This window comes from Haliotis cracherodii, unplaced genomic scaffold, assembly GCF_022045235.1.
Source record: "Haliotis cracherodii isolate W230 unplaced genomic scaffold, xgHalCrac1.p SCAF_9, whole genome shotgun sequence".
NCBI classification, from domain to species: Eukaryota; Metazoa; Mollusca; class Gastropoda; order Lepetellida; family Haliotidae; genus Haliotis; species Haliotis cracherodii.
This window is the reverse complement of record NW_027266343.1, coordinates 19,155,079-19,169,120: the sequence shown is the minus strand read 5'-3', so window position 1 is coordinate 19,169,120 and position 14,042 is coordinate 19,155,079. Positions and strand designations below refer to the sequence as shown.

The 14,042-nt window shown below is 41.4% G+C and overlaps 1 protein-coding gene across 1 annotated transcript in view; it reads right to left on the bottom strand.

The window, feature by feature from the left end:
- Positions 1-425: 425 nt before the first annotated feature.
- LOC139452735 (protein FAM184A-like) overlaps positions 426-14,042 on the bottom strand; it is a 110,143-nt gene continuing 96,526 nt past the window's right edge. The window contains exons 12-18 of the mRNA XM_071234313.1: positions 9,549-9,702; positions 9,084-9,211; positions 8,201-8,385; positions 7,376-7,522; positions 2,856-2,973; positions 2,430-2,537; positions 426-1,749 (exon numbers count right to left, since the gene is read on the bottom strand). Of these exons, the coding sequence (XP_071090414.1) occupies positions 1,585-1,749; positions 2,430-2,537; positions 2,856-2,973; positions 7,376-7,522; positions 8,201-8,385; positions 9,084-9,211; positions 9,549-9,702 (1,005 nt within the window). The 3' untranslated portion in view covers positions 426-1,584. The remainder of the gene's footprint in view (positions 1,750-2,429; positions 2,538-2,855; positions 2,974-7,375; positions 7,523-8,200; positions 8,386-9,083; positions 9,212-9,548; positions 9,703-14,042) is intronic.

Below are 14,042 nucleotides of genomic sequence, written 5' to 3'. Positions count from 1 at the left end.
CTGAATGACCAGCACAAGGCCAACACAGGACCCTGAATGACCAGCACGAGGCCAACACAGGACCCTGAGTGACCAGTACAAGGCCAACACAGGACCCTGAATGACCAGCACAAGGCCAACACAGGACCCTGAATGACCAGCACAAGGCCAACACAGGACCCTGAATGACCAGCACAAGGCCAACACAGGACCCTGAGTGACCAACACAAGGCCACCACAGAACCCTGAGTGACCAGTACAAGGCCAACACAGGACCCTGAATGACCAGCACAAGGCCAACACAGGACCCTGAGTGACCAACACAAGGCCTACACAGGACCCTGAGTGACCAGCACAAGGCCAACACAGGACCCTGAATGACCAGCACAAGGCCAACACAGGACCCTGAATGACCAGCACAAGGCCAACACAGGACCCTGAGTGACCAGTACAAGGCCAACACAGGACCCTGAATGACCAGCACAAGGCCAACACAGGACCCTGAATGACCAGCACAAGGCCAACACAGGACCCTGAGTGACCAACACAAGGCCACCACAGAACCCTGAGTGACCAGTACAAGGCCAACACAGGACCCTGAATGACCAGCACAAGGCCAACACAGGACCCTGAATGACCAACACAAGGCCAACACAGGACCCTGAGTGACCAACACAAGGCCAACACAGGACCCTGAGTGACAAGCACAAGGCCATAACATAACAGAACCCTGAGTGACCAAGGACGACAGAGGATCCTTGCAGACCAATACAAGGACAATGAAGCACCTTGAAAGGACCAACACAAGGATGACATATGATCCCTATGGACCAATATAAGGACAACAGTGGAAGCAGAGGAACTTTATTCCAGTTGCTTCACAATCCAAAATGACAACACACACATAGATTCCTGGCAGAGAGACCATGAAGGCTGCCACAGATATAACCCAAACCCAGCTCCATACCGGTAAGGTCAACCCCACAGCAACCTGCTTCTAAACACAGGAGCATCAAACACAACCAACTTCTTCAATATGGGGAATCATTAATAAACAATTTGACATAATGGTAAAGTCAAAGTTTGTGGCAAAATAAAATATTGTGCACTAGGTAAAATAAAGACAGCACTTGTAGAATACACATTTAATGTGAATAATATAAATAAATACATTGGCTTAATACTTGGGTCACATGTCTCCCAGTGCCATCCATGCCAGGACGGAAATGACACAGGAAGGTCAAGATTTACAGCAATGGATGGCAACTGCGAAGAGAGCCCAAACTTTTCATGAACAAAAGTTGGGTCAAACATGAATCATATCATTACCAGTATCTTGACCTTCACAACAAATCTTACCTCATATCCATAATCATACATGAATGTTTACACAAAGTTTATACTACATGCTGTACATAATCATTGGACTAACAATGCTTGGTATGATATAAATAGTTAATGCTCTCCATACAAATATATATTACATTCATGACAATACTTGTATAACATCAGATACTCTTTGTACAGTGACATGTTATGATGAATACTGGAATTCAGCTACTTGTAGCTATGGAGGTGGACAGACAAGACCAAGGGATGTAAGATTTATCGGACAAATTTTTTGGTAAAGGCTGGCTGTGGTAGAGGTTTGGCTGGGTTGAGGCGCTCATCATGCAGTGGGGACCCTGGGAGGGGGTCTAGACGCTGGTTGTTGCCGGACAGGCTCGGGGCACTCGAATGTTTGGCTGGGTTCTTGTCACCCTTCCTCTTCTGAAACAGAAATACAAGTCAGATGCAGTGAATGCGTAAATACATGATGTAATGGCTAGACCATAACAAATCACATGTTTCATTTAAATCAGAAAATGGGACTGATGCAATGTTGGATACCTACAATAGATTTATTTTTGTTTTTCCTCTTTGATATTTGTCCTCTGCAAGTGAGTGAGGCTCAACAGGCTTGTGTTGGGTAACAGAAATGAAACCTGTATGAAATCAGAATTCAGACGTGTGCCATTGATGAGTCCATTAAACAGAATGAGTTCAGATCAACACAGCTGTAAAACATATCCCATTCACATCCATAGAAATTCCAGAGAAACCATGTTCTGGATATTTAACACTGTGGTGAAACCAACATGCACAGCCATGGTGCTGACAAACCCAGCATCATATTCATGAATCATGGATTTGAACCAATGGTTAGTGGATCAAGGCATGCCCACAGTTTGCAGACAACTGGCCCAACATGCAAACAGTTGTACCAGTACATGTCCCATTCAGCAACGGGTCATGTTGAACATTGTGAATAGACGTGTGAAGTTAATCCTACAGCATACATACAGGAATAGGGAAATTCATGTAAAGACATTATGGCCAATAATTCAAACAGTACACAGACTGCTTGTCAGATATGCATTGGGCATTGACTACGTTTGTGATCCACTGACCTTGACATTGAGAGGGTTGAGGATGCCGACGTTAGGACTGCTGTTGAAGACCTTGTTGAAGTTTGTCTCCCTGTTGACCAGCTCCAGCTGATAGAACCGCTTCTCATCCTGCAAATACATAGGACTTCAGCACAACTGCTTACAACACAGGTCAAGGCATTGTCAAATACTGGCATACAGCTGAGGCTAATGACCAAGGTAAACTGACCCTCTAGCTACCCTGTAGTCTTCACATGGAACATACCTTGACAACACCATCTCCCTGTGAAGCAAGTATATTTTATGACTGCTTCATATGCAACTAACTATCTTGGCGTCAGAAAGTGAATGTGTTGGAATACTAGGTTAAACTTCAAAGTCTGAACTATACGATGGTAGTCTACAAACTGCGATGGTTGGAGCCTTCTCGGTGCGATAGGGTCATACCATGATCTCCTTGAGGCGCTGCTCTCTCTCTGCTATAGCATCTCTCAGCTGCTGAATCAGCTCCAGGTCTTCTGGGCGGGACTCACGATTCTCATACCTCTCTTCTGCCTCCTCCAGTCTGTAACACAAAGTACAACATTAGATTTAACATGGGATTCATAGGTGGATGTCTTAAACCACAGTCAGCATTTATAGACAGTGATAGGATGTAGAGGATCCAAACCATAAGTGTGAACCTGGACCAGGCAAACCGGTCAACAGCATGAGCAATGATACACGCTGCTAGATTGCAACACCTCACAATAACATCGCAACTAAGTCATATTCAGCAGCCACTGTGACATCTGGTTGCCATCTTGGAAACCACTTTCAACAAGCAGGACATCCTGTTCTACACCAGAAACCTCACATGGACTCCTCATGGAACATGGCATGCCTTACTTGGTAGCAATGTCAACACACCTAAGGAGTTGCCACTGGTAACATGCTTACGACTAACATCTTGCATGGTGCCAGTGAAGACAAAGGAGACACAAGAGTCATGACACTTCTGTTTCTGCCCAAGAAGCAATGACTTCGGGATGTAAGTCCATGTTGATGCCTGTGAGTTATGATTCTCTTAGCACTAAGATTTCATTGAGGAACAGACCCCTGCCCCCACTTTCTGTGTGACAAGGACATTTCCTGTACCTCTGTTGTCAAACAAATTATATGAATTTGCTAAATAAACTTCATAAAGAATACACAAATTAAATTGTTTCCTCAGAGAATCTTCATATGCTATATCCAATTCATTCATGGGCAGTAGTGGAAGATGCCTACGTGCCCACTTGTTTGAGTGGGGTAAGGAGGCCAAGTACATGACCCCCTACAGTTCAGCTGAAAGTCTGCTCATGTCAGTCTATTCACAACAAGGAAATATATTTGTTTCAGTTCATATCATCACAATTCATGGAGTCATGATGTTTTTAGTCCATACAACACATCTCCAGACACTTGTTAATATGAACTGCAAGTTGAGCAAATAATGACCTCGACATCCTGGTCAAGAGACCCCGCAACCTGATGAGGTCCTTCAGAGCAATTGAGACATGGACATAGTGAAGTTTGTTGTTTTTTCTCTCCGTCTTCGATCCACTTCACTCACTCGTGTTATCAGTACAGTGGATCTCATGTTACTTTGGGGCAGAATTACGTCACGACTCACCACTTCAAGTCAAGTGACCAGCTCTCACACAAAGGCTGATTAAATAAGTGATTTGTTTCTTGACAAAAGAACATGTTCAAGTTAATGTTTGGACAAGTTTTTGTTTATTGATTAATGCAACACTCAGCAATATTCTTGTCATAATATGGGGGCCTACAGTGTAAATAATCAAATCTGTCCAACATATACCAGTGATTGATATTTTAAGCAATGTCCCATGTGATGGTCTATAACACGCCATCTACCACTTCAGCAAGCCTGATCATCCGATCCATTGAGCCGCTTCTTACCACCAGCAAATGTTGTAAATCAATTCTAACTGGATTGCGTGCGGGATGGAGTACAGAATGTCAGATGTAAAATTGAATTTTTACTTTATTTTTGGTTCTATAATTTGCCTTGAAGAGAAATGGAAAGTCAATGCAATACTGCAGAAATAATGATGTAAGCTCATACTCATAGTAATTGGCAAGGAGTTACTTTGTTCACCAGCCACAGGCAGTCCAGTGGCTCCAGGAGACACAACTCACTGCAGCATGGAAAACTAAGCATGAAAGTCCAGGGAACTTTGTCATCCCACTAATGATAACAGTTAAAATGTTCTTGGGGTCCCTTGATCTCCATCCTATAGGAGCAAACCTCAAAGAGCATGTTACACTGGCTGTCAGGTTCTTTGTATTGTCAGTTCAAATCCTATATTTGCCATGACAATGATCCATGGTTGTGTTGGATAAAAGGAACAAGCATGAAATACATATATCCCACGCCAATATGACATGTTCGGTTGTGAGCAAGGCACTAGCCTTCCTGAAACAAGCACTACTGCCATTTCCAGTCTAAGTAAAAATTGTTGCCAAGCAGCTTGAAAAAATAAAATTGTAAAAAATCCCAAACTATCAAAAGACACCAGTTCACCACCGGTCCTATCTATGTGCCAAGTTTAGTTAAGATATCTCTCATGGTTTATGAGTTCTGCTCCAGAAACAAAACAAAATGTGACAGACAGAAGGACAGATGGAAAACGTCCATCACTTTGTGGCAGGGGATAATAAATGTATAAAACCTGTTCAGACTACATGATAAGATGACTATACTACTTCTGAATCAGTGTACACCTCAGGAAAGTCACTCCCTCTCAATGTGTTTCATTTGGAAAGTTAAAGCTCCTGGCTTGATATTGATTTGTTTTTATCACAATAATGTTGCCCAGAAAACAGAATACAGTGAACAAGACCACACATGATCACTGCTGTCAGTCTTGACTGCATCCTGCATAGGAAGTTGCATCAGCAAACGCCTCACTACACCTACACCTACAACCTGTTGTTGTGACACCTGGCCATGTTGAGGCAACATTACAAAGAGGTAAGCAGTGAGTTGAGGTCTTATGCTGCTCTTAGCAACAAACAAGTCTCGTAGTGTTGAGAAACAGACAATGTGCGTCACAGCTTGTACCCATGTGGAACTAGAACTGCATCATGAGCGAACGCATTAACCTTGTGACTACTCACTGCCCTATAGTCTTAGGAAATGAATCCAGAATCATACAGCTTAAAACTACATTATCTGAAACGTTGTTGCCATTATGTAAGGAACTATGTGGCATTATAAAAAGATGGCATTACAAGCGGCAGACTCCGTGAACCCTTGTTATGACACTACTGAAATGTATTTCGGCCGAAACCCGGCATCCCAGTGACTTACCTACTTGGCATCATGCCAAACAGGAGATGACAGACATCTTGAGCATTCCTTCCTAATACAACTTAAGACCCACTCTAATGTTGATATATCCAAACAGACTGAAAGTGTTGGTGGAATCCCATGTACACCTCGTGAACTACTCCAGTGAAGACAACACTAGAACAGCATCTTATCTACACCAACACATCTACAGGATCAGCATGTTAGTTGGGTGTTCAGCTCTATACCTTGGTTGCCATTTGGGGACATGATGCAGGGTTAGAAACTAACAGTTTTCGTCCACTAGTCCTTATAACATATAGCAAAACCCTTAAAAATGGCAAATTTCTACCAGACCTTATGATACCTTTACCATTAGGCTGTTTGGCTTGGACTATAGGGCTAGTGCCAATTTCTAACGCTGATGATGTCTGTTTTTTTAAAAAATAATGAAACATGAACGTCTTATAGCATACATTTCTTAACACAGAATGGTAGAGACAAAATATGTCAGTCATACCCATGATAAGATTCTACTGGCTTGGTACAGTGCCAGATTATGTGCTGTCCTTTGTTAGTTTCACCATCCCACAGAGGCCCTTGAATGTCATTAAGAAGTCCACCGATGCCTACTTCAATAAATGAGTATCAGTGCGAGTGACATGGGTTGAACACAACTTTGAAACATATTTCATGCCGATTTAGCCTTATGAAGGAGGGAAGTCTAAAATGGCCAAGGCCAAAGACATTTCCCACTTTGGTGAAACCTATGAACATGGGTATGGCACCAACACACCAAGAATCAAAATCAAGGTTAATATGAGAACTAAACTTACAATCAACAGATGTAAGTCTGGCTTTACCCCAAGTGCTGCAGTGTTTATCTCTACAAGTGGACTGTCATTTCTTGTTCCATCAACAGCCATAACAGCATACATAACAAGATGTGAAGTGGTGCCACCATTTGGCTCAGCTAGGTGCATGTATGCTGCTAACCACAGCAGGTACATTACAGTGTGGAACAGTCTCGTGTTTAACAGCCGGTTAGTATATATCCGGAGAGAAAAAGAAACCAATGTAAGAGGTGGTATTTAAGTCACCCTCCTATAATCAATTAGAAGCTTCCTCCAAGCACCTTCCCTTGATGTATTTACACAAGAGCTTCCAGTTACGTCAAGCTACATCTATTATGGATGCCCCACTAAAAATAGAAGCAATAAAGTGTGTGGTCCTACCGGTACTTTCATTAATGCAGGACCATTACCATTAGGCAAAAAGAAGCTCCAAATAAAAACCCAGTGCAAAATGATCTGCTTACAATGCAGTTTCCAGTAATGTTCAGGGGATTTTATCTACCATGGTCCAGTCCTATTGTGGAAAGATTTCTTTTCAATTTGAAAAAATGTAACCCACTGTCAATTTGATTATAGTCTTGAAACCAAAAAAGAGTTGTTTTATTGCATTTTACTGACGTGAACCAAGAATTATTTTCATCTGCCTAACCATCAACACTCACACTGGTTCGCTTACTGACACAGACAACATCATGAAGCAAGCCACTGACCCCAGCCAAGGGCCCACTGTAAGGTGGTGTGGAGTATTTCCTCTATACAATGCAGTGTGCACTCACTGTATCTGCAGCTCGGAGATCTTATCCTTCAGCATATCCTGGGCCTGGTTGAACTGCGCCACCATGTCCTGCATCTCACGGATGTGGTCAGCAGACAGGTTGTCCAATGTCCGCTGGTGCCGGCCCTGGAGCTGCTCCTCTTGAGACCTGATGGTGAGACGAGGGGCACACATGGTAGATGGCTATCGCCAGGAGTAACCTGCGCGTGGCACAAGGTCAGGTGCATAAACAAATGCTGAGAGAACTTAACTAACCTGGAAGCTGTTGAGAATTTCCCATACTATTAGTTAATACATGAGTCATTAGTTTGGTGACTGGGATTTCATGTGCTTTAAGGACATGCACGCCTCTTCACGTTCAGCTTGTAAATTCTGTAGACAATGTTAATGACGTACAAAATTTGAAAATAATTGGATGGTAATTAGATCTATCTTGTGGCCCTTCAGCAGTCATTCTTGAGTTTTTCAGAGTCGACTGTGTCATCAGAATGCCTGAACAAACCATCCTGCTTCTTGTGTGGGCTTTTACAATTTGTGCAACTGAACTATCAAATGCTAGACTTCATACCCACTAGATAAATGAGATGATTAATTCTCAGAAAACGTGTTAAAGTTAACTAAACAGTTTGTGTCATATTATTAACTTTACACGATTGGAATATGGGCTATATCTTTGAGCACTTCTGTACTTTATCCGCATATGAGTGAACAGTGTAATGCCCATCAACAGCCATTACACCAAGACCGTACTTCACACACACTAATGTGTGTGGGGGGGTCAGGCAACCCCACCAGCCCCTTGCTAATCCAGATACATCCAACCTACTTGAGTCTGCTGTTAGCATCACTCCTGGCTTTGAGGACTTCCTTTCCTTTCGTGGTGATCTCTTTCTTCAGTTGATCAATGTCATTCTGCAATTTGCGTATCTCCTGCTCCAAGTTCTTGATATGCCGCTCCCGCTGAGTTATCTCCCCTTGTAGATCTTCTATCCTCAGTGAATGGTCACTGTCCTATGATTGGAAAAGTGAGTGAGGGAGTGACAAGAAGTTATACAACACTGCGGTGAGTGATATTCCAGGTATATGACTGTGGCCTGCTCATCATAGAGTGAGTGAGTGAGTGAATGAGTTGGGTTTAACGCCGCTTTTAACAGTATTCCAGTTATATCACGGCATGTCAGCTTAATGTGGGAGGAAAGTCCGAAGTGATGCAGGTCTCAGACGATTACCACTTTGGTGAAACCCACGAGCACGGGTATGGTGCTGACAAACCTAGAAACATTAATCAGGGCGAACCGGGATTCGAACCCACAATCATAGGTTTCTGGCGTGCCTAAGGGACGCAACTCTGCACAGCGAATTGTGGCGCCTTAGATGACTGGGCCACCCGTGCCCCCAATCATAGTTAGAAAAACTAATATTTGAATCATGAGTAAGGATCATGCCACCAGGGTACTATGATACATAATCAGACAGGCCCACAAGGGAACTTCCTCATCAGTTGAGTTGACATCGAGGTCCTATTCTGATCTTGAATCCCACAGGGGGGTTGGCACTATTATCAGTGTATACACGATTATACATCATGAGCCATCTCTGTCTTAGATAATGAAATGTCAAATATGCAACTTAACAATACCTGTTACTTTCAGTTTGACATCAGACATCATGACTTAGCTGTGGTTAACTGTATGAGCTTGTGTTGTTACCTTTTGCTTAGAGATCTCTACAGCTCTCTCCAGCTGCATCCTGGCAGCTGTCAGCTCCCCCTGGTGGCTCAGCTTCAGTTGTTCCAGCTCCTGCAGGTGGGAGCTGGTCAGCTCATCACGCAGCTCGGCTGCAATACACAGGAGCAACCATATTGATCACCAACATAATAATACTGGTCTATACTCTAAGTACTTGCACTGTGTACTGAATATGATGTCCACGTACTGTAATACATGGCTCCATCATAAACACATTTTTCCATTGACACATTTGTCATCTAAAAATTCAGTATAATTACTGACACTGAAGGAGATGCGTGTTTTGATAATCAACATCCTGATACTCATGTTCCTCTAGAAGAAGGTTTTAGTTTGACTGGCACATACACTTTAAGAGATAGAAACATAATTTATTTGCCAAACATATAGTCCTGGATCAGCCCATGCTATACAGCTATGGTGTACCTAGTGCAGTCTTGTGTTTGTCTGCCATGTCGGACACCTCGGTGAGCCTGGCCCTGTCGGCCTGCTCCTTGATGCTCTCCACCGTAGCCCTGTGAGCTGTTGTCTGGGCCTTCATGTCCTCAATGTGCTGCGTCCGCATCTTCTTCTCCATTTCCTGTAACACACAAACAGAGCATGACACCCTCATATAGCATAACACACTTGTATAGCATGACACACTGTATAGCATGACACACTAATATAGCATGACACACTCGTATAGCATGACACACTCATGACTTCTCATATAGCATGACACACTGTATAGCATGACACACTCATATAGCATGACACACTGTATAGCATGACATACTGTGTAGCATGAGACACTCATGACTTCTCATATAGAATGACACACTGTATAGCATGACACACTGATATAGCATGACACACTCATATAGCATGACGCAATCGTATAGCATGAGACAGAGCTATTATGACAAACCTGTACAGCATGACACACACATATAGCATAACACACTTGTATAGCATGACACACTCATGACTTCTCATATAGCATGACACACTGTACAGCATGACACACTCATATAGCATGACACACTCATATAGCATGACACACTTGTATAGCATGAGACACTCATATAGCATGACACACTCGTATAGCATGAGACACTCATATAGCATGACACACTCATATAGCATGACACACTCTTATAGCATGACACACTCATATAGCATGACACACTCATATAGCATGACACACTCATATAGCATGACACACTCGTATAGCATGAGACAGAGCTATTATGACAAACCTGTACAGCATGACACACTCATATAGCAAGACACACAGAGCTATTGTGACACACCTGGACAGCATGACACACACAGGTATATCATGACATACCTGTACAGCATGACACACACAGGTGTATCATGACAAACCTATGTATTATGATACACCTATACAGCATGACACATCTGTATGGCATGACACACACAGGTATATATAATGCAACAATCAGCATTATTCCAGCTCTATGACAGCAGTCTCTAATAATCAAGGCTCAGCCAGACAAACCAGAGATTGATGTAACAGCTAATGTCCCACTTTGACTACTTGTCTTGAGTGGGCAAGTGAATTGGATAAAATGGCATGTCAGCTTCAAGTAAGCAAAGCCTGAAGTCATTCCACATTTACATCTATGGTGAAGCCCACATGCACAGGTATGGTGCTGACACACCACAGATCCTAATCTGAGGTTCCCTTCAACAACAAGTACATGGCCATGGCTACCAGGTGTGACATCTTCCTGAGGCAAGGGTGATGACTGACTGTAGAAGTCCAGTATCCACCCTTTCCGAATTAGACTGGAATTATGGAATTACATTTTGACTGGATTAACGAGTCTATGGAAAGTCCAATCAAAATCCCATAACGAAATCGACATTTGGTTCATAGACAACATAGCGCCTGCCATGCAGAATTCAGTTGACTGCAGGAGTTGCAGTGCATGTGTGCCATCTACTTATATTGTATTAAGATCTTGTTTATTGATACAACAGGGTTATGTATCTTATAACATGATTTAATACATAAATGTATCTGAAAACGGAACAAATTATTTCTGCTCAGCCATTTCCAGGCATCAAATGATCTGGCCAGACAATTCAAAATCTCATCTAGATGATGAATTCCTAATTCAATCCCAAACTTGTTCCTTATGTTGATAAAGCAGCACTAATAACTAGTGCAGGTCTTCAGTCAGTGAGTCCATAAGCTCCCAGAGTGCTTAATCTAAGAATACCCTCAATTTGAAATTTTAACATAGACAATGGTATGACAAGCACCCCTTTACTTTCATTCTCTCAGTGTCGTACACTGTGATAAGAATTTATTGAAATCTTAAAACAGATGATGTCTACTATTCACATCAACAGACATATGACACCATTTCAACCACCACCTGACTTATAACTTTCAATTTCTGATCATGGACTGCACCAAGAAATCTCCAAACCAGTTAAAAAAATCAATCTTGGATGAACTCCAAGAAACCCATAAAAAGGCCATGATTATTTCGGAAACCATCAAACTGGTGGCAGTGCTGGAGAAGCATGTTTCCTCAGAGGCGTTTACCTCCTCCGCCAGTGTGGCTGTTACACAACGCTATCTTCTAAAGCAATAACACTCTTACCATTTCTCAAGATCCCATTTCATCTTATCACAGTAAAAGAACAATTATTGTCTTGATGTACGGACTATCTCTTCCGATACACGTCTTCATTTGCACATTTTCATTTTTAAATTAGTTTGATTTCCTGAAGGCGACTATTGTGCTCTGCTTGAATGACATGCATGGCAGATAACTCATATTTGTTTTCCAAATTTAAGAGAACATTCATCCCCTGAACAGGAACTGGCTATATTTGCTGTTCTATTTACAGTTTATGACTGAATGTTTTCTGAATACTGTCTTATCAAGTTGTAGGAAAAAAAAAAGAATCCACAGATTGGCTTTGTGATATTGAGCAGGTTGCTGAGAAACAATGTAAACAATTGTCCAAGTACACAGTATCCACCCAGATGACAGATTAAAGGCAAACAACATGTCACGTACAATTCAGACAATGGCATGCACTAGTGCTTATCTTGGCAGGTAGAGGAGAATGACATGCTACAGTGTGGATTAAACTGAATAAACAGAACAGAATGTTTATATTTTCAAAGACCATGACAAGATAATGTATCTGAAACTTAAAAAGATTTACTTTTTTGTTGAATGAAAGTTTTTCTTGGTTTGTATCACAGAAGTGTGCTCAGCATTATTATATGCATTGTTATTTGTTCCTACACACTGATTTCATTGGCTTCTGAAGTTAACCAGTGTAACATATGTTATATCTACAAGTTGAATTTGGTTTATCTATCCTATCAGTGTATGTGTTGAAGTAATCAGTAGTTCAACCCTATCAGTATGTGTTGAAGTAATCAGTGGTTGAATCCTATCAGTGTGTGTTGAAGTAATCAGTAGTTCAATCCTATCAGTATGTGTTGAAGTAATCAGTAGTTCAATCCTATCAGTATGTGTTGAAGTAATCAGTAGTTCAACCCTATCAGTATGTGTTGAAGTAATCAGTGGTTCACCCCTATCAGTATGTGTTGAAGTAATCAGTGGTTCAGCCCCGTCAGTATGTGTTGAAGTAATCAGTAGTTCAATCCTATCAGTATGTGTTGAAGTAATCAGTGGTTCAGCCCTGTCAGTATGTGTTGAAGTAATCAGTAGTTCAACCCTATCAGTATGTGTTGATGTAATCAGTAGTTCAACCCTATCAGGATGTGTTAAAGTAATCAGTAGTTCAACCCCGTCAGTATGTGTTGAAGTAATCACTGGTTGAACCCTATCAGTATGTGTTGAAGTAATCAGTAGTTCAACCCCATCAATATGTGTTAAAGTAATCAGTAGTTCAACCCCATCAATATGTGTTGAAGTAATCAGTAGTTTAACCCTATCAGTATGTGTTGAAATAATCAGTGGTTCAACCCTATCAGTATGTGTTGAAGCAATCAGTTCATATGAAATTGTAAAATGTTAACAAGACTTTTGGATGTGTTTATAGCAGGTGTACAACAAATGGAAGACAATCACTTAAAGTAATTACCCAATTTACAAAATTCTAATTCACATCTACTCAGTACACAGCAGTGCAATTTGCTGAGCAGATTTGCATCCTTTAGCTGTTCCAGGATTTGTGGTCAAGGGTTAGAATCAAAGTGTGGTAAATGTCCATGACTTTCATCAATCTTCCTAGCAAATATAGCCAACCAAAAATTATAAGTACATGTATTCATAAGACCAGCAGAAATTACTCAAATTTGGACAGCTCTCCTCACATATATATTCCGATTATTTTACTGCTAATGACTAAAATTTGTTTCTACTCCTTTCTGCATTGTGAATTGCTGAGCCTTAGGCTGTCACAAGAGAAGCTTATTAGACAGAGAAAGTTTAATTGACTTCGTTTGGCTTCAGACTAGAGGCAAAAGTCACAGACTGTGAAATAGGCTTCAATAACAACTGACTTCTTGACTTCATCGATTTTTCGGTCTTCACTGGATAATGATACATAACCCATTGCAGCTTTATTGAATTATGACAAGGATGAGAAGGACAAAAGTCTGCATCATATGTATACACGCTCTATGATGCCTCATAAACTCTCTCAATGTTCTCAAACATGTGGATGCAATATCGATTCTAAATCCGATTGTAACTCAATGCTCATGTTATTAACACTGACAACATAATCTAATCCAGTCTTCATTACTGCATTCAAACAAAAGAATATCTTTTTTGTACAGAATCTGCTTTGACAAAAACATGAAGTCATTTTGTCTGATCCTAATGTCGTTATCCAATGTCTGATTGTTTAATCATGACATTACTGCAAGGCAACAATTGGCACAGACAGCTGGGAAGAAATTATTTCCAG